This window comes from Anguilla rostrata, chromosome 5, assembly GCF_018555375.3.
Source record: "Anguilla rostrata isolate EN2019 chromosome 5, ASM1855537v3, whole genome shotgun sequence".
Classification (NCBI taxonomy): Eukaryota; Metazoa; Chordata; class Actinopteri; order Anguilliformes; family Anguillidae; genus Anguilla; species Anguilla rostrata.
This window is the reverse complement of record NC_057937.1, coordinates 31,065,290-31,087,766: the sequence shown is the minus strand read 5'-3', so window position 1 is coordinate 31,087,766 and position 22,477 is coordinate 31,065,290. Positions and strand designations below refer to the sequence as shown.

Sequence of the window (22,477 nt, the reverse complement as noted above, 5' to 3'; positions counted from 1 at the left end):
ATTCCATTATGTAGAGATAGTACTCCACAATTGAATGACAAGCCCACTCCCTCATTAATCCCACAAATTTTCCTCAACAGATTTGAGCTCATATCTGTCTTCATGCTCATGAAATGTTCTTTAGAGCCACTGGCATAAACACTCTGTGGAGTTGTTTAGGGCCACAACCACCCCTGTGCCGTACAATACAAGTTGATCTGGTGGGTGTGATTTATATTAGAGCACTTTGATTCCACAGCAACATTCTTGTTTAGGGTCACCAAAACCCTAGGGCTGGCTCAGTTTCTCAGATTATTTTCAGCCCATCTGTAAAAATGAGCTGAGCCTGAAACAGTGACAAATCAGGGTGACAAATCAACTAAACTTCACTACGAGCTTCATTCACAAAATCTGTCTGTTTTAGTATGCAGTAATAGCCTTGCTGGGAACACATGTTATTCATTTTCTTCTACTTATAAAAAGTGACTGATGATGACTGGTGATGATATATAGACCCACAAGTGCAGTCAAACCAAACATTTAGCAATGGCATAGTTTCAGATTTTTTATTACTTGGCTAATCGTGCCTTGGCGAGAGAGCTGATGTTTGCACATGACCCTGAAGTCAGCATGCCTTTTACAGGATTGCTTGGGTGTTTCCTTATGTTACTCACATGAACAGGTGCATACGTTGAATTTACAAGCGGTCTGCAATCATCATTTGGTACACCTGGGATATGCACAAAACAAAGCTCTGCACATGTTTCATGAATCCCATGGTGGTTTATTGAAGGAATGATTCTTAAGAACAAAAGTTAGAAGAATTTAAGAAAAGTTTTGTGAATGAGTCCCAGTGTGTTTCCTCAAAAACATCTGTCTGAAAATGTTTTAGGCTGTCTTGATATTTGATTAATTGTTCAGACTGAACAGAGCAAGGCCAAAATGATGAGATAATCTTGTTTCTTTTGAGCAAATAATAAGAAAACTGTTTTCTATTGAACAATCTTCCATTGTCACTGCATAAAAATACATGTAAACATTTTACTTAATGTCATTGCATAGTAAAAATATTTAAATATTTAATTCACCAATTAATATCGCTTGATGTAACCAGAGATCTGAGACCTGAAGTGAAGAAACATCTAGAAGCACATGAAGCCCATAGCCGAGCCCATAATGAATAACAAAACAGAATCACAAGGACAAGAACATTTTTACAACACAAAAGACTGAGGCATAGAAAATAAGAATGAATTCTCAGAAGTCTTATGGTTACAGTTCCTGTAATTAGGAAAGGGATAAATGTATCACATCTGTGACGTGTTAGGTCGTGGGAGACTGCTGTGTTGTAGGAGTAAGTGCGTATGTTTGTTCACGCTTGCGTGTGGGAGTCTGTTCATGTATAACCATTCACCTGTCATGCAAACGATAGTGTAGTTAGTTTTAGACATCAGCACCCAAACATGCTTCCTGAAATCTTCCAAATCCTCTCACCCTCTCCATTTACTGATTTATTAGTTAAATTATTGTTTAGCTGCTGATCAGAAAAAGAATGCATATGCCAAAAGCAGAATCTGTTTGTGTGACAAAACTCCTTCCATAACGCACACTGCTGTCAAGAATGCTCATTTTATTGACAGAAATGACCAAGATTCCTTGGTATAAAAGAGGTGTGTGTGTGTGAAAAAGGAAATATTTACTCTTGTATACCGATGAAAACAGACAAAAAAGCTAAACATCCCTTTAGGGCATTTACACTAAGATTTATTTCATAAATCGCAAAACAACACATGCAAGGTCTCTTTGGGAGGTAAAATAAAACAATGACTTCACCGTGATGTGAGTTTCTACCTGCAGTTGCTAAGTAACATCCTCTTCCAACCTCCCTTCACATCTCATTGGTTGGCTGGCACCGCAAAGGGGTTACCTTATTGGCTAAAGTGAAGTTATTAAACTTTAGTCAAGGCCTGCCTCTCAAGAGGGAAAAAAACACAATGAAGTGATTCTTGTGAATGAGATGGAGAGGGTGTTGGACTCTGTGCTTGCACAGTAGAATTTGATTTATTAATATAGCAGCTTTGCTAAAAATAAAGATCACATTGAATAGAGTTCATCTGGAAGCTGTTGACTAAATGCAAAGCAGCAAAGAACTATGCAGACCATACTGCTGCTTTTATCCCTTCTTAATCAGCTGAAATTAAGGGTGACAAAGGACAGAATGATGTAAATGATGTGCACATACAACCTCAATCAATTATTTGTGAAGATATACCATGCTTATTAAACATGCTTTGGTTCCAATTCAGACAGAATTCCCAGGGAAAGGTCCTTGCGTATATAAATTAGTGACCTTAGAGAACAAATCAAGCAGAGGATTCATTTTGGTCTTGTTCCACCTGTTTTCAAAGTGAAAAATCCTCTGAAAAATTCCAACATAGCCACAGCCCACTGCATGCAGATCAGCAGAGACTCAGAGGATGCCTGATCAATACCACAATCTATTTTTATTTGAAACCTTGCTGCGTGAGTCAGTTCTGCTTCCTATCTTAGAACAAGGATAAAATAATAATAAAAACAACATCACGACCAAAATTTTGCGTGATGTATCTGGGTTTTTCTCAAACAATTTAGCTCATTTAAAAGGCGGCAGAACATCGACAGAGCAAACAAAGGAAAAATGAGACTCTCGCCCATACATGTTGGCAGAAGAAACAAAAACAGAAGAGACTGTTTGAAAATATGACATCTGTTTAGAAAATATGACAGTAAACTAAAAATATAAAAACAAAACCCACAATACCTGATCAACAAAATTTCCTGTCCACAAATTTGAAGAAACATCAAAGTCAATCGCATACCAATCAATATTGGATATCTAACAGAAAAAACAAAAGTATTTAGTAAGGTGTCAGATATCAACATTTTTGTGTTTTTTCTGATGAAGTGGAAATATTATGTTAATATTTGTCCAGCTGTGGTGCCAAGTTGTTTTTGGTCCCTCATACATGGATTTTTACTCCCCCGCAGTTCTCAATATCTTACACATTTTCAGGGCACAGGTGCAAGATCAAGGTGGTAGAAACTCATCCAGTCTCATACTCATTTGATGTACACGAGAGGCAAATATTTATTAAAATTTACCCTGATTCTTCCCATGTGTGAATGTAAAATTGTATCTGTGGGCCTCTCTCAATGGTGCAAGGCCTTCAGTCAATTGGAGGAGTGCACAGTAAAGCACATGCTGCCCTCCAGAATTTGTATGGCCAGCTGATGCCTCTTTCTACTCTGCATTCCTTCAGCTTTGCATCCGAGAAGCACCTTCCTTACACAGCTGATGTAGGCAGACTACTGATGCATGACAAACCTGGACCAGGCCAACAGTGTGGCTGTGTGGGATAAGTGGCAGCAAATACACTGATCGAGACCCTCCCTCAGTGGGCGTTGCTATGGCTAATTGTGCACCTGCCTGCTGGACTGTTGGTCAGTTGGCCTTTGCACAGTATGGACTGGATTACAGGACATGGGTCCCATCCACATGCTGGTACAGTGTCTTCACTTGAGGACTGTGAATAAACCTTCAGAACTGATGAATGTTGTCCTCACTGTTCTCCAGAACAGTATTGATTTTTGAAGGTGCAGTTCAAGGTCACAGAGCGTCTTTAAATATTTTGACATAAATGTAAAGGTTTTTAACGGCCACCCTAAATGTATAAATGGAAGGTTGAAGGAATGTTGTTGACTTCATACCTGTACAACACCATGCATCTTCCAATCACACTTGTGCATGTGTCCATGTAAAATTCTTTCATGAATAAAAATAGCTTGCTGGCAGAAGCAAATTAAACAGTTCTGGAAATACTGTACACATTTCTGGCTGCATGAGTATGAATCCAAATACAAATCTTTGTGTTTTCAAGCTGTAGTAGATTTAAACATGAGCCTATATTTGTAATTAACACAAGAAGGAGGATAATTTGAGAGAGAGGTGGTGACCTAAACCTTGTGGTTGGGCAGCTGTGGTGTTTTTTGTTAGGCTAGCAAGAAGCAGTTCGGAAGGAGTAATGTTGGTGTGGGATGTCTCCAGTCTAGGGGTGCCATTGCTATTTTGAGCATGCTTAGTGTCCATCACTGTGAATGGCAAATAGGAGGAAACTGAGGTTTTGGCAGAATATGAAGTCCCATGACCTCTTTGTGTAGCCATTTTATTCCATTGTACTAACCAAAATGTAAAATCATATGAAGAAGTTCTATTCCGGACAGAAAACCTGATAAAAATATTATTCTTCATGGAAACATTTGCATTTTGGTGAGATTATTATTATTTTACTGATTTTATTAAATAAATAATCACGGCCCACAGCACCTGCCCCAACCCCTCCCCTTTTGGCATCATAACCACACCACTACCCACTCTACCCCAACCTCCGCAGGAAAAAGAAATCTAATTAGAATTTTACGGTTGAAAGGGGTGTCTAAAGGGTCAGATGGATATGAAGCAATTAAAAGATTAATATAATCATGACAATTGGATAAATGTAATAGTCACTCCCTTTCATACAAAATATTTATTGATGTTATTTATCTCTGTAAAATGTAGTTTTCACAAATTGAGTGAACTGAGAGAACAAAGTTCACAATCAAAGCTCCTGCTAAGTGGCATGCATATAATCAGAGTTTAGGAGAGATTATGAGAAAGCTAAGAGATCCCAGCGAATAAGTAGGCGACAGAGAAGAGGGCAAGATGCGCAAGCCATAGCATCAACAGAATGACTTAAAGAGGAATCCAAAGAGGAGATCAGATAAAGATGAAGGTGGCAACCAAAAAAGTGAGATTGAGGCAGGTCTCAGGAAGACTTGGTGGTGTAGGACACCCTGAGACTGATCGACAAATGTGATTAGCAGCATCAAGAAGAGTGACAAAGTTTAAGGGGAGAGGTCACAGAAAAAGGCATTCTGGGAAGAGAGCCAGACTGGAGATTAGTAGTAGTACTACTACTAAGCAGGTGGATCATACACTGAAGAAAATGCCAACAAGCAAATGCAGCAAGATAAGCATAGAGGTAAATCTGACATTGAAGCCAACTTGGGCTGAAAAAGAACAACTATTTTCAGCCAGTGCACTATTAAACAGCACAGTTAAAACAAATTAACTCATGTAACCAAACTAAAGAACAATATTAATGTGTATGTAAATATGTATAAATTAACTACATTAATAGCATTTGAACCACTGGTCACTGTCTTAGGGTGTAAAAGGCAGCGAGCAGGTCAGTTGATTGTTGGTCACAAGCGAGCTAGCTACTACCAAGCTGAAGTAGGGGTATTTGTCTTTCTGGTTGCGTGTGTCCCTCTACTACAGTAGAACAGCATCACAGCCCATAGCAGTTAGTCTGGAACTCTGAATGAAATGTTTGAAACTGTGAAAGTGAAGTCTATTACAGAAATATTAATTTGAATAATTTATTTTAGAATGGTTACTTGCATACTTGCCTTTATCTTTTTTTGAACAGGCTCTCCTTTTAAGCTATAATTTTATAAATGAATCAAAGAATTTATAAACCGTATCCATCCATTATCTACGCCTGCTTATTACTGGTCAGGGTTGCAGGGAGTGCTGGAGCCTATGCCAGCATGCCTTGGGTGACAGGCAGGAAAAGCTCTATCTCATAAGAACATTATTCATTGAAAGGTGCAGTAAAATAAGGCACAGCTTAGAACTGTAGCACTGAAACTGAACTGTGTAAAGCAATTACTGTCCGGAGTCAGAAACCAGTCACATCATCCATGACCAAGCAGCTTTCAAACAAATAAATGGCTAATGTCACGCAGCTAGCTACTAGCAAGCTAGCTTGATGAACAGATAGCCAGACAAGTTTAAACATTTATATCAATTTGTTCCATTATTTCAATCAAATAAGACAAGTGCAACGGGAAAAGCAAGGTAGTATTTATTACTCAAATAACAAAAAGGTAGGTTATTTACATGCCCTCTCAGCCCGTGCTCACCACCCACAGAAGCCATACAAACTACGGAGTGCAAGGAATTGAGTGCCAATGACGTGGCAAGCACAGCAGAGTCAAAGAGGTGTGTTTCAGTTTCAGACATATACAGATAACCACAACTCACAGAGACAATCCAACTGTGGAAGGATCAATAAAATAAGCTTCATTGGGGGGGAGGGGGGGTCCAAAATCATAGAAGTTGTGACTAGAGAAGGAGAAATGGATTTCATTTACTAAGGAAAAAACCAAAGTGTCCTGTTAGTGGATAAGTTTAGCTTTGATATCAGTTGTGGCTTACTGCTACAGTTAAACATTCACCTTCATAAAGGAAGAATATCAAGCTGAAAATGACAGAAGGCTCTTTTGTAGCCAAATGGCTAGCTAGCCACAAAAAACAAATCATGGAGTTATGCACAGAAAGTACTGCAGTAAACTGGTAAACTGCATCAGCATCAAACTAAAAAGCTCAATGATGTTGTATTTTCATGGTCAAGGCAACAGGACTTCTGTTAGAAAAAAGCAACACATTCATGTTCATGATCATTCCCCAATGTGTACTCAGTCTTTTTTGCTCTGGATATATTGTGCGGGTGCTATAATTATACAAGTTCAAGTTATCTAATCTTGTAACAATCAGCCAGTTTATCCTCCATGTTGTGCTATATAGCTGCGACTGTGGTTATTCTTTTGCCATGTGAACTTTGCCATCAGTATCATGTTTATCTGATTTTTTGTTGTGATGTATCAATTCTGCATTCCGTTCATTTTTCATTTCTTTAAAAAAATGTTATTGTGTTCAAATACATGTATTTATATAATATATTCATATGTATTATATATAATAATTCACCATCTGTAGTCACAAAAAAGTATTTTTTCCCCCAATTTTTTCAATCGTTGGTACCAAGATGTGCCATCATTTAAATAAAAGTAGCAGAGGTGTCAGGATATGAGGTAAATTACTTGTCCTCAATCAAGACATGTTTATCCGATACTTAACCCCCCTCCGTTCCATCAAAGTTCAATGGTTTTAAAAAAATTAAGAAAATCTAAGAAACCAAGAATAACAGAATGTGAAGATGAATTACAATTTACATACATATGCTGTGCTGACAAGAAAGGACAATGCATAAAATGATTAAGATTTTAATAAAATAATTAGAAAGGAACTAGGAATGGTCTTTGCAAGTTATTCTCTGTACACAGTTAAAACTTAATCTACTTACAAAATGCATGTTAAAAATTTAACATTTTTCATCGGCAAATGGAGGGGAACAATAGTTTCTCAAGTGTGCAGCCAGGTAAAGCTATCACAGCCTCTTGGTTACTCTTTTAAACAGGTTCTGCGTTGTGGACCTCAGAAATGTGGACCTGGGCTTTTGAACACCGACAAGTTGAAGGTTTCCCTCCGAAACGCTTCTCACCACTCTTCTCTCAGGTATGCTCTCTTCAGACCCTGAAATCAAAACATGCAACAAGGAGCCCCAGTTACAATCCATTTGAACATCAGATTTCAGAGATTGTATCTGACACATAACATTTTTTTCATCATAAGTGAAATGATAAAGTTTAGCTGAAATATATATATATATATATATATATAAATATATAAATAAGAGAGGGCTACAGTACAGAAATTACCAGGGTGGGGAGTGGGGAATACCCCGCACAAAAGGGGGAATTGTATAAAGGCTGAGTCGGCTGCTCTACTGCCACATGGTCTTGCCAGCTTGCAGTGCATTATCTATTTCACAGCATCGTTAAATGATGACGCCCATGCACATAGCTGCCGATATCAAAAACAAACAACGGCAAGATGGGTGTATTCAAGGGTTCAGCTCACCTCCATATCGCCGAACTCGCATGGGCTTGATCAACTGTGCTGGGTCCTGCTTCACACGCTTAGGTGCAGTCGGGCCTTGTGTGCAGTCTTTGCCACCGTTGAAAGGGAACCTAGATAACAAATATTTGTTACCTTCTGTGTCCTCTCTGTTCATTGAGGTGAAAGACATTTAAGCAGATAAGCCAATTTTGAGACCTTGCCAATATGTACAATAACAATTAAAACTGGGAGTTTAAATTGGAATGAAAAGATATATCATTCCAAGAGGACTTCAATCCTATTAAATTCCCTTCATTAAAAAAATGCACTTCACTTCATTACTTGAAGGCGTACACATTTCGTCCATCCAATGTCATGTATTAAAAATGGCAGTTCTCACAGTGTTGCTACTACACTGCTAAAAGAAAGGCCTAGACTCAACATTTGTCATTAACTCTAACAAACTTAAATGCAAGAGTTCATCACAGCTTTTGTACATTAGAGCTAAAGGCATATATCACTTGCATTTGGCCGCCTCGAGGTAGAGAGGAATTCAGCTAATATATGCAAATTTATTGAATAACAAAGTAAAGTACAATTTTTTTTTCAATTTCTACCTACAATAACACGAAAGTATGACTTAAAAATAACCAAAAACATGACTTTACTTGAAATGGAAGTCTATTCAATAATTTTGCAAAGTGGGATGTGCAGGGGTGGGGTGGGGGGCTGGGGGGGGGAATTAAATTGAGTAAAATCTTATCTAAACTTTTTTTTTTGAAGCCCAGGTAGCCTAATACCTTAAAGGCCACTTTATAGTCCAGCGACAGTGTCACAGCGACCGACTATGTGCGATGGATGTCGTTGGTAACAGCGACATTTGGTTTATACTTCAGGTGACTGTTGCCCTGTGGTTCCTGACCCCGCTGTAGTTTCTGTTGTTATGGTAACGTTTGTCTTGGTCAATGGAGCCTTCAGCTCGAGCTGCCAACTTGGGGCTAGCTAGCACATTAGCTAACAATTACAATGGATGCCGACAGACGATTGTGGAAAAACTTTGAAGAGGTGGTCATGGGGTAGCCTATCCATGTAAGCTATATACATAGCCTATGACTGCACTGTTATACACAGATTAATTTAAGAAAGAGAATGCTGGTCACAGATTGTTGTCGATTAAGCACTTCATTACACAGTAACGTTAGCTACTTTGAATGAACATCTTGTTTGGCTAACAAGTTATCTGGTTAGATAACTTTCCTGCATAGCAAGCCTACAAATGAGCAAAATTAACAATTATTATTGCTAATAACAATGTAATTTCAATAATTAATTCTGACTGTGTTGAGAATGAGATACTAGGCTGCAATCCAACACAGGAAGCAGCAACAGCCATGACTTCCAATGTTACAAGTTATCAATGTTAATAGTCAGTATTTTGAATAGTTACAATGACACATTTGTCACTAGCAAACTAGAGCAAGCTTTGATGTACGCTACTCCTGCAAATGTTTCAAAGTTATTTGCTTTAACAGCAACTTAAGAGTTATGTTTCCTTTATTATTAACAGTAGCCAAATAAATTGTAGCCTACTTTACAGCATAGGGTTAAGTTTAGTTATACAGAGAATGATATTGGCTTGTGTGTTAGCCTGTGTTGCAAATTTGGTGCAAGTAGTGACAGCATCCGATTAAATAAGCTTGTGGGAATTTGGTGTCGCAAGTTAAACAGTCCACATCCTTGAACCATGAGCATTTCTCTAACTAGAGAATTGTACCCCTCCGAGTGCTGCTGTATTTTGGCTACATCACTCAAATATGCCCTCCGTGTTTGCGTTTTCCTATTGAGGAGCAACAGACATAATGACATGTATTAAATCTGCTTCTTCCTCCATTGTCCTCCGAGTGTCACCTGTTGCTGGAAGGTTGCTGGAATGCGTTTATACTTTTTGCTAACAACAACAACCACAGTCAATGTTGGGCTACGATAGAATGTTCATGAATGTTCCGCAATTTCAATCGAGCGACACTCTGTCGCTGGACTATAAACTGACCGTTAGCCTATAGTGCACCACAACTTGCCGTGCACACAAACTCAATGCAACCAGAGAGAAACTAGTTCTCCTGACTACAGAGAAACACCAACTACAATCTGCTGGTCTAAAAGTATGCGCATCATAGCCTTTGCTATGTGCGGTTAACAAGAAAAGACTCAAGCGGGCCAAGCATCATCAACACTGGGCGAAAAAAATTGGGAAAAGGCAGAAGCAGATCTTAAGCTTCTTTGCAATTACTTGCAGGGAAACCTTGCCACAATGTTTACTTTGCCCTGCACATCTGAGCCTAATGCCACCTTCTTTGCCATATTTCTAGCAACTTCAGAAAGAGCCTATTTTACTTACAAGCCAACGGTGTTATGCTACCTGTCATTAAAAAAAAATGTTAAGGTAGATTTCATTTAATTTAGCTACCTCCCCACCACCTCCCATTTGAAAAATGATTGGACAGACTTCCAATAATTTGTTTAATAGTAATTCAAGCTAAAGGAGGCTATTTTAAGGAAAGTTACTATAGGTAGAAATTGAAAAATAAATGTTTGTACTTCAGTTTGTACTTTGTTGTTCAATAAAAGTACAGATATTACCTGAATTCTTCTCTACCTAAGGTTTCAGCAAATGAAAGATAAAAGTGTTAGGGCATGAATGAAATTGTAGCTTCCATAAAAATACAATGATAATTAACTTTTATAATGAACTGATAATGATAATGCATTTTATGAAATGCAATAATGACCTCTTTGGTTGACTACATTTATGTTCATGTGCCAAATGAAATGTAATGATTAATGAAAATATTTTTTCTGCAAGAAAAGGATGCCTTTTGCAATCACAACTTTGAGACATATCTGCTAAATACTGCAACAGTGCTTTCCTACAGTACACCTGACACAGGAAATGACCAAAAAACTAAAATGCCATACGAACCCAGTAGGTTTCCGCTTTTTTTGAGCAGCGGATGTCATGGCCATGTATGACCGTTTGGGACGCTTGTCATCCAGCAGAGTTGGTATCACTAACCTGTGAATACAATGAAAACATCTTAGCACTAGAAAGGCCATGGTTTTTCCATGCCTACACTGGACAAGTGCTGCCTATGTGTTTGCCTGGTAAACAGTTTAATTACTCCAAGCAATATCTACCATAGCAAAAATAATACACATGCTGTTTTGTGCATGTCACAAAAAACAAAGACAAATGTTTGCATGTAAAATAACTTGTTTTTTTCAATGAAATTCCAGTATGTTACTATACATATGTGTACAATGATTCAATTTATAACAAATGAAAAACATATGTGTTCCTTCTGAGAGCAGTATAATTTAAGAGCTGTGTATGATAACAGGAACAACCGTATTTCATAGAAAAAAAAATACGGATATATGACTCCATTTAATCCAAATGCTCAAGCATTACCAGTCTTTTTTGTGTGTCCATTTGCTTTAGTGGCATGGTAAATTGGAAAAAGCACACTTTCTTGCAGTGTACAGAGCAGTATACAAATCTACCAAGCTAAGTTTGTCTGAACTGTAGTAGGTCTCTGCAAAATGGACTTTTGACAGTTGACTCCACCTGCAACAAAATGGCTTTTTATGAGAACTCATCACATTTTATTTCATAATTATTCTGTAATTTGAAGGTAACTGATTACAACTTGCAGAGCCATGTCCATTGTAGTTTCAACAATGACACGCACACTGATAACAAGACTGAAACACAGGATCAGAGGAAAATAATGCCTGCAGAATGAATGCGAACAGATAGATTCATGCCATTTAAAAATCGGAAATGCACATTCAGAGCTTGTTCCAGCAGTAAGCAATAGCATGCTGCAGGCACTTCCATACTAATTACGCAATGCTGCTCTAGTAAACTGTGAGAACCTTGTCATAAATAATCTATTTAGCAGTTTTTGTAATGCTTCACTGTAGGCGGGATGGCAGACATTTTTGTGCTTCTTGCCATAAACTCACATTTCCAAAGAGCAGGGTAACGCTTGACAGATTTGATTACACTGCGCGCTTTAATTTACCCCAATATTCTTTCACATCTATACGGGGGGATTGTCAAGGACTGACTGAAGAAAAATACATACATCACAGTAGAGGACTAATCTGAAGCAATACTGTAGGTTGGCACTCTTTCCAGAAAGGATTGATTTACAATTGTAAAACCGAAAGACACGAGGCAGCTTGATTCGCAATAAAAACACCTGGGCGTCAGCAAACGGAGACATTAGACGAAGTCACTGATAACAAACGCTAAGAGAATGATCAACACAGTGTACCTTTTGAAGGATCTGTCACTTCCAGTTGTGTCGTGTTGGCTGGTGCCTGGAGATATGGTGATGGTGGTGTTGCCAGAGCAAGGCTCGACGCTGTCAGCTACGTCAAATGTGGCGTCGTGGTCGTTGGAGATGGTCTGAAAGTTGGGGATGAGGTTGGGGGATGGTGCGTGGCACTCGGGGGTGTACTGCAGAGGGAAGATGCCCTCTTGTCTGAAAGTGTCCTGCAGGCCTTGCAGACAGTGAGGCAGGGCCGAGTTGGGAGCGTTCGAACACGGAGGGGACACCGTCAGCTTCCTTCTGGTGGGCTTCCGGGGCTGAACATCGGCAGGTGCGGGCTGGGGGTTCTCCTTATTTTCCTGGTCTGCAAACCCTGCAAAAACCGCAAATACCACAACCAGGCTGAGCAGCAGAACAGAAAGAGAGAACTCAAGCTGACCTTCCCCTCAGCAGCCGTAAATACTTCACCCTGCAGGGACTGAGCATGTTGACCCTGATTGGGTGACGCTTGGAAACCCTGCGAGGGAAGGGGGGGTGGTTCGGGGCAAGGACTGCCGCACCGAAAAAATGACAAAATTTATATTAGTACAATTAACCCAAAGCTGAATGCAAAGCTAAGCACCATAATATTATCAAAAGATTTGTTGTTTTAGCTTCTTTTTAAGGAGACTAAACATGAATCTATTAGGAGGTAATTAAGCTAAGCAACTGATTGCCTCCAACAAAATTGCAAATTCAATTCTGTTCTCAACAGTAGAGGTGTTGTAAATAACAATGAAGTCTACCCAGTTATGAAATCCTCATTCTCGGGTAAAGAATATTGCTAACATGTGAAGGGCCAGTCATACAACAGTACTCCCTAGCCTTGGCCTCAAAATGTAAATTCCAAGCTGTCAGGCCTTAACAACAATTACCTACAAAAAAAAAAAAGAAAATAATGATTTCATCAACTGATTGTCACAGACTGTGTATTCAAACTTTAAATCCATAAAGCTACAGTTTAATGACCCTGTGGTATGATGTGGTCATACTATGGGCTGAAACTAAATAGCTTGCATTTCCTTGGATGGTTGGGGAGGGGACAGAGAAACAGGCAATGAGAACAGGCCACTTTGTAACAATTTGACATTGTATAGACCATAAAATAACCAGTATCAAAACAAACCATGTCTTGCTTACATTTGTCATATTCTAAAGACAAGTTATCCACCATGAAAAATATTTATACACAATCTAATTTGTGGTCAGACTGAACAGCAGTGACAAGCCTAACATTTTATGCACCTGAACAGTAATCGACATCATTTCCACACAAAAAAAAGATGATTATGCAAACTCTGCAAGCTTCTGTTTTGATGTCAATCTTGTATAATTTCTTACCATCCTGCTAGTGGATGGAGAAATTCATTCTTGTAGAATTCTGTGACATCAGGCTAAATATTTAATGTACCTTTTGCAAGATAAATGAACTCAGGAAAAAAACAAAACAAAAAAAAAACATGCTTTTATTATTTATTTGCACATTGATGCATTTCAATAGCCTGCGTCAATGAGCACCTTTTTTGCACGAATCACAGCCGATATTGCAGCCGCATTCAGAAACCCACATTCCAGTAGAGATGTATTTCATTAAAGACACAGGAAGACGCTCTTGTCCCGAGCAATTTCATTACTCATCGATTGGCAACACAAGGACTGCAGAAGAGAAGAAAAGAAGAAAAAAAAAAAGGACAGACGTACAGCCGAGGTGCGCTACAGACTGTAAACCCAGTAACCTTTAGGCGCTGCGACTGCTAATCAGAAAAGTGAAACTTACAAGGACGTGGGCGCCATTGTGTTTCTAAATTGAGTTTCAACAGCCTTTGGTGGCCCTGGCATGAGCCTCACTGTGGAAGGGAAATGGTAAAGCACGCCAGGGGCATGTGAACCTCTGAGCTCTTGACAAAGCAAGCCTAATGAGTGCTGGGACAAGGAGGGCACAACCAGCCGTTCACTGTATCTGTTGAATAGGTCACACCGGAGTGTTACATCAGTAGTCTCTATCGGATCAACATTTTTGCAGATCCAAAAGCCTATTATGCATCACTGTCTATATCTCTATCAACGCTACTACGAACAGGCAATGCATATGACGACAGGGCTGCTGGGTAGCTCATCCTGGTAAGACCCCATTCTTAACCCATGTTCTAGCATGGATTGAATTTGAATCGGTCTGAAATTGATTTTGGTCTTTGGTATTTGATTTTTACTTTTAATTTCAAAATAAAAATGCAAATTCAAGCAACTTTAAAATTCAAATCTTACAATTCAGTTACATTTTGCTGTCGCACATATTGGGGTATATAAAAGCAAGGGCAGATTCAGTCAAACTGCAAACAGCGGTCAATACCTTCAGTGGCGCCAATATTTCTTCTATCCTTTTTTGTGGTGCAACAATTTGGTGGTGCTTGATGTCAACAATTCTTAACCATGGATGACCAGAGACCGACCTCACAGGTAACCTCTGTAAAGCTCCGTGAGCTAGCCACAATAAGACTTCAGAGTTTTAGGCTACCGGTTTGTATTCACAAACTTGTTCCACGGCCTGGTATCGAGTACGGACTGTGCTGTGCCAACTGCGGCTGGCAGTCCCTCGTGGCGATGCACAATTGGCTCGTCTCACCCAGGGATGGCAGAGTTTCAGTCTGCTGGGAAGACAGCGTCTCATCGCGCACCAACTCAGTAGCCCAAATCTGACAGTCTTGCAGTGATGGTTCACTTTCTGAGGTTTTTCGATTATTATTTTGGTTTCAGTGTGTGTTTTCAATTGGCTCAAGACTGTTCTTTGTGTGCGATGGATATTTGAGATATTTACAGAAGTTTCTGATGACCTGCCAAGCTTTATAAAGGCTGCAGGGGCATCCACAGGTTTGTGGTCGACAGCAAGAAAATACATTCCAGGTTATTGCAAAGCAGCTCGCACAGCGACGTAATTTCTCCAGAGGCTGTGCGTGCGTATATCACCCGATTATTCCTCAAAAAGTACTGCTAAATCTTATTTTCTGTTGGAACCATTTCTTGTGCTACATGCAACCTGAGACCACAGCGCTCAGGGAAAGAAGTACAAACACAAAATATAAACTTGTACTTGTGTTTACAATTGCGAATGAATGCCATAAAATGAATCGGCTCATACGTACAGCCTCTGAAAACATAACATTGCTGTACAAGCAGGAGTTACTTGAAGTGTTTTACTGTATTAGACCACAAAACCCCCAAATGCCCCTAACCAGCCACAGTCAGCACAGAAATTTCTGTAAACATTGAAAATGTCCTTCATTGCACATAAACTATCTAGGGCCCATATAAAATATATAGTTAAACTGCAATAATGCCAAAAACCCATAGAGTAGAAAAATTTGCAAGCCAATTATTTACAAAGACAATTAATTACTTTGACAGTAAACCTTACAGAAGCTTACATTAATTACATTAATGATCTAAAATGTTTAATTTACACGATGTAAAAACAGTACATCGGAAATTAATACTTTAATAATTAAAATTCATAGCTCCCACATCCAACTCCCAATTTATCGTCTGCCGGCAGGTGTACATTTCAACCTAATGCCTATACACTAAATATAGTTTACATTTCAAAAATAGTGGCAAACTACTGAAACACAGCATTCAAGAATGACTCACCAGCACAGTTATTGCCATTCGAAATGCAGCAACTGTATAACAGTTCTTATTTCACCACAATCAACAAAGCATTTAGTAGGATGGATTTCTCATATAGCTCTAATAAAAAAAAATCTTCAACTAAGAAACTCATCTAATCTAGCAATGTCTACATGGTTGATGCTGCTTATTACTGACATCACCTACCACACAATGACTACAATGTAGAATATACATACACATATGTAGGATATACAATGTTATACACAATATCCTAAGCAATACAAAAAATAATGGAAAATCAGACAGTGCTGAAAAAATATGACTAAGAAACCCAGAAAAAAAAAAAAAAAAAATTAAAAAACAATGACAAAAAAAGCACTACATCATTCAAATGTACTGGTAGAACATTCTAGTACCTCTTATAGCAAATTGTAGTAGACTTATAATCGAGTCACAGAACCAAATTTGTCAAAAGGCAAGGTTTAGGACACTTGGGAAAATGAGATTTATGGATCTATATATTAATGTGAAAGGCAGAATACAATATTTAGCAAATCTGAGTCATAGCTCTCAAAGCAGACTCCATGACAAGAAGACAGTGATGAATTTCATCGCTCCTAACCAAGACATAGCCGAGGAATAAATGGCAGAAAGTTGTTTCAATCACATATTTTTGGCAGTGTATTAATAAATGCATGAATTGCTATTTCTGGAGACTACGCAGAATTAAAAATAGGTCCCCTGGGTGATGCCTCTCCTGTGCTGCCGAGGCCTCAATGAAATGGGAACGCTTATTACAAACCCGGCTGTGACGTTTGCATCAGAATTTTATGAATGAGTTGCGAGCAAAAGGCACAGTGCTATTCTCCATCTGAGAGGGGGAAGGAAGTGTCTTACTGGCACAGCGCACCACCTGCTGAAAAGGTCAGACTGGCTCCTGGTGCAAACGTAGAGCTGTTCTCCATCTGCACTTCCTACGCCTTTAGGGAACTTGTGAAATGGTGCACTATAAAAAGTCCCATTCACAATTGCTGTTCAGCACAGGTTGTTGACGCACAAGCGCCTTTTGTTACAATGCAATTCAAGTTCAGGAAAGTATTGTGGTGCTCAGTCAAAAAACGAAGGTGAAATAAGCTGCAGGTGCAAAGAGCAAATAATTTAAAAATTAGAATGCCAACTGAACACTGCAAAACTATATCAGTATCATCATACAGACATTTGTTCAGTGAAAAACAATGTGCAAAAACAAAGCGCTCAGGTGCACCTTCTTGATTTTTCACTTGTTAATAATTGAGCTTAAATAAACCAATGCCTATGTAGTGAAAACATACAGTGAACTCCATAATGTTTGGGATAAAGACATATTTTTCTTGATTTGGCTCAGTACTCCACAGTTTTAGACTTGAAATCAAACAATTCAAATATGGTTAAAACACAGATTCTCAGATTCAATTAAATGTATTATAAATTTTGGTTTCACCATGCAGAAATTACAGCACTTTATACATAGCCAATTATTTCATGGCACCAAAATGATTGGGCCAATATGGCTTCCCAAGTGTTTCCGATTAGTTAGGTGTGTTCAACTGCTTCCTTCGTGCAGGTACAAGACAGCTTTCAGGATGTAGTCTTGATTCAAAGCTTTTGGTTACCTTTGGAGTTATTTATGAGCCATTTGGTGTTTCTCAACGTGAGAACCAGAGCTGCGCCAATGAAAGACAGGGAAGTCATTATGAGGCTGAGAAATATGAAAACAGTAAGAGACATAGGCTAATCAACTTTGGAACATCATTAAGAAGAAAAAGAGCACAGGAGAGCTCGGTAATCACAAAGAGCCTGGTAGGCCAAGAAAGACCTGTACAGGTGATTGAAGAATTCTAACCTTAATGTAGAAAAAGCCTCAAACACCAGTCCATCCTACAGGAAGACAATTGTTTTTTACCATTTGATGTAGGATACCGCAAATAAAAATGTGCCACTACTTCAATCAGCGTGGATCATGCGATTAAAATGTTTGAAAAATAAGCATTGCTATATTTGTTTTCCAGAATGACTGCATGCTGCTTCACTCACTGCACAGGATAACACATGACCAAATCTTTATTTAAGTTATAGTCACAGAAGACTCAGTTAGTGCTGTCCACACATAGACGGTTTTCACAACACTGTCAAACTGGGACTGGTACGGAGAGAAGTGGATGTTGTGATCTATGTTGTGATGGTTTTTCACACAACGGTAAATCGCACAGGAGTTTATATCCTTCATCCTTTACCATGCTTATGGGCAGCTAGTCTTTTGTTACCATTTTAGCAATAAAATCTGTTGTGGTTTCAGCTGGACAGCTGTCACACTGATGAGGTCTCACTACTAAGTTGGGTGCTTGTTTGCTTCAATCCCTTGGCCTCAAATATTTGGTTCTTATGTGCGTTTTACGTCATAGATGTCGGATATATCAGAAATAAGAAAATTTAACGCAGAAATTTAACGCAAATGCCAATAAAGGTTGGATAATAAAATTAGGGGAAATTTTACAACTTAAAGATTTACAAATTAAAGAGATGTGACCTAACGTTAACCTTCAGTATGGTGGACGCTCCAGGTTTTGTGTCAGTCAATGGGAAGAAAAATACACACAAATTTATCACAAGTATAAAGTTAGCTTTCTCGTTCTCCTGAAGATACTGGAAACATTTTTACCAGATCCACATCATTTCTCTGAAGTCATCCTTGTTTGTTTACAGTTTGTCTTCCTAGTCAAAGGACAGCTTGAGTTGGTCTTTGACTTCTGGTCAAAGGACACAGTAGGCATGGTCTCGGCAGGGGTGGGTTTAAGTCTGCCAGGGTTGACAAAGGTTTCTGTCAGACTAAGGTTAACATTGCATTTGTGAGAGTGGCATCAGTGAGATGCCTCTCTCTTACACGGCCTGTAGTGTGGCTTGTGGAGGTGAGTGCAGGAATACTGTGCTACAACGCTTCTTGCACAGACGTAGGTGGCAAAGTGGTGACTCCAGAAGAACAACTGGTAATTCATAACTGCCAAGAAAAATGGGGAAAATGTTTCCTTCTCTATGAAAAATGTTTTTTTAGGACTGTATTTTTATTTCTTTTATTTTCCAAGTGCTGCAACTTAATAGTCACTGTACAAGTGAACAAACAGTTCTTAATTAACCTTTCTGTTGTGGCGATGCTTTGGAATGCCTGAATTTTTTGCCTCATTGGGAATCTTTTTATGAGCAGACATTTATGAATGGAGCAATGGAGAAACCTTAGTGCAGTACTAGTCATGTCATGAAAATAAACTAACACAATTTGGAATTTGGATTGCCCCATGCTGAAAAATGCACAAAAACATTTCTTCTGAGGAGGAAAGAACCCTTGAAAGCACTACTACAAGATTTTCCTGGGCAGAGAACATTTCCCCTGGAAGATCATTTGGTTTTGATCAAATAAAACAACGTTCAAGACCCCTTACAAAAAGGCAAACTGGAAAAGCTGGGGAGGAAAAACCTTTTGGGACAGCAACCAAAAAGGCAGTCATATGAAATATGGAACTTATAATGAGGAGTAATGAACAGCTGCACAGGTGGTCTGCATTTCATTTTGGCCCATGGCAGAAAATCTACATTTGCTTGGAATCAATGAAAATGGATGAACTGGACTGCAACCACATAAACAACTATGACTTTAAACACTTGCACTGCAATAAAGTAACGGAGGAGGGAGGGGAAAAAAAAGTTTTCACACAATTTCAAAGATGTATGAGATTCTTAACCGTTCAACCAATTTTCAGGACTTCACCGAGCCAAGAACAAACAAAACTTGCACTCTTTCGTTCAAGCACTTCCCCTCCCTGGTGGAGTGTGTGAAGCCCGAGCCAGACCAGATGTACATGCAGACACACATCTGAATGTCATAAATTACATATGCACCAAGTGCATCAGGCAACAAAACAAAGATCCTCGTTAAGTCGAAACGCAGGAAACGCCAGTGTGTGTGCTAAGTAAATGTGCTCAGACAGTTTAGTCTTAATTATGTCTGGGGGTTAGATCATTGTGTGGCTGAAGTAAAATGTTTCTGATTTGTGTCTAGCTGCCGGAACGAGCAGTCGGGTCGCACAGCATGGACATTTGACGCAAATTCATTAAAAATAAATAAAGGTGCCTGTTACCTTGAAGGTAGCTAGCTGAAACAAAATGAGCAGAAATGAACCATGGCACAACCTGCTGTGAGGCTAGCATCCGTCCTGAAGGGGTCCGTTCTCGCAAGCAATATATTCATAGATGCAGAGTGCATTCGACTGAATGGAAAAAGGGATGATGTATTCTTAAAATACAGGCATGTTTTATTAACTGTATGAGTTTTTAAAATTCAGCATTAAATTAAATATAAAAGTCATCTACTGGACAGTGAAACAATTATACTTTTGTCAATTTTTTGTGAATCAGAAATTGTAGTGCAAAAATTGCAATGCAGTGCTGTATCTGATTTTAAGTCACAGGCAGTCCAGTCAACTCAAATGAAAAATGAGACAAATGCATCTTATTGCACTACATAATTGTTTTTAGGAATTGTTCATAGTCAATTGATTTGTTACAAGATTGGCAATTTATTCTAAATGCATGGCCAAAAATTCCACTTTTGCCATAATTAACTTTTGAAATTCCAAAGAACAGTTTTACTAACATTATTTTGTGACTTGGCAGAAACTACTTGCTTTGCTAAAACTGTCCAATGAAAGACTATTCCTGCACTCTTTCAAGGCCTCGAATCATCCTTTCATGTTCACATTTATTTAACCTGATTTTGTCCCCCTCTTTGAGAAGTTCTTCTATGGACTGGGTGGTGCTCAAGGCTAATTCACATTGGACGGTGTAAGCGGCAAATAAGCAACACAATTTTTGCTGCTTTCAAAATGTTTTGACTTTGACTAATTATGCAATTTACATCAGGCGCGGAACAGAACAGTACTAGCAGCATGATGCTGCAGCTCAAACTCAAATTAACTAAATAAATATATTACATTTTTCCTTGCGGCGCACAACTGACACATTTTTATAGGAATATAAAATCTAAAATGAGAATATAAACACTACATTTCCGAAAGTATGTTGACACCCCTTAGTGGTTTTGGCCATTTCAGCCACACTCATTGTTAACAGGTGCATAAAATCCTGCATACAGCCATGCAATCTCCAGTGACAAACAGTGGCAGTAGAATGGGTCATAATGAAGAGCTCAATGACTTTCAAAGTGACACTGTCATAGGAAGCCACCTTTCCAACAGGTCAGTCAAATTTCTAACCTGCTAGAGCCACCCCAGTCAATTGTAAGTGCTGTTATTGTGGAAACATATAGGAGCAACAACAGCTCAGCCGCAAAGCTCACAAGCTCACAGAATGGGACCGCCGAGCGCTGAAGCTTGAAGTGCGTAAAAGCAATCTGTCCGCGGTTGCAACACTCACTACAGAGTTCTAAACTACCTCTGGAAACATCAACACAAGAACTGTTCATCAAAAGCTTCATGGAATTGGTTTCCATGGCCGAGCAGCCGCACACAAGCCTAAGATCACCATGCCCAATGCCAAGTGTTGGCTGGAGTGGTGCAAAACACACCATCATTAGACTCTGGAGCAGTGGAAACACTGCAGTGATGAATTACGCTCCACTATCTGGCAGTTTGATGGATGAATATGGGTTTGGTAGAATGCATAGTGCCAACTGTACTGGCTCAAATAGCGCCAACTGTAAAGTTCAGTGGAGCAGAAATATGGTCTGGGGCTGTTTTTCATAGTTTGGGCAAGGCCCCTTAGTTCCAGTGAAGGGAAATCTTAATGTTACAGCATACAGTGACATTCTAGAGAATTGAGCGCTTCTAACTTTGTAGCAACAGTGTGCGGTAGGCCCTTTTTCCCTGTTTCAGTATGACAATGCCCCTGTGCACAAAGCAAGGTCCATAAAGAAACGGTTTGCTGAATTGAGTGGAAAAAAACTGGCTTGCCTGCCCTGAACCTCATCAAACACCTTTGGGATGAATTGGAATGCAACTGTGAGCCAGGCCTTACACCCAACATCAGTGCCCAGCCTCACTAATGGTCTTGTGGCTAAATGGAAGCAAATCCCCGCAGCCATATTCCAAAACCTACTGGAAAGCCTTCCCAGAAGAGTGGAGGCTGTTACAGCAGCAAACGGGGGTCCAACTCCACATCAATGCCCATGGTTTTGGAATGAGATGTTCAATAAGCACACACAGGTGTGATGATCAGGTGCCCACATACTCAGGAAATGTAGTGCATTTACATTATACATGAAGTAAAATACTGTGCTATTCAACCAAGAAAATAATGATAGTGACGAACCTATATTATTTTAAGTACGAGGCAGAACTTGCTGGCAATAGTAAAGGAAGACTAATATGTCCTCAGTAGAAACAGATAAATGCAAGAAAGGCAACTTTTATCAGCGGTCATGAGGTATTTCCAACCTCTTAGGCTTGGCTGTTTTCCTGCGAGACAGCAGCCAGTGCTAACCCTGCTGCTCACATGCTGATTGCCTGCTGTATGCGATGTAAATTGAAAACACCGCATGCAAGCAGAGCATCAGCAGCATGTTGACTGAGTGTTTGCAATTTACATGGGCACTGGAACAGTTAGCTTGCATATAAGAGTTGTG

General features: G+C 39.2%; 1 protein-coding gene across 1 annotated transcript in view; it reads right to left on the bottom strand.

Moving 5' to 3' along the window:
* Positions 1–5,912: 5,912 nt before the first annotated feature.
* Positions 5,913–22,477, bottom strand: part of kif18a (kinesin family member 18A) — a 74,194-nt gene continuing 57,629 nt past the window's right edge. The window contains exons 15-18 of the mRNA XM_064335780.1: positions 12,145–12,514; positions 10,785–10,877; positions 7,826–7,935; positions 5,913–7,438 (exon numbers count right to left, since the gene is read on the bottom strand). Coding sequence (XP_064191850.1) covers positions 7,293–7,438; positions 7,826–7,935; positions 10,785–10,877; positions 12,145–12,514 — 719 coding nt within the window. The 3' untranslated portion in view covers positions 5,913–7,292. The remainder of the gene's footprint in view (positions 7,439–7,825; positions 7,936–10,784; positions 10,878–12,144; positions 12,515–22,477) is intronic.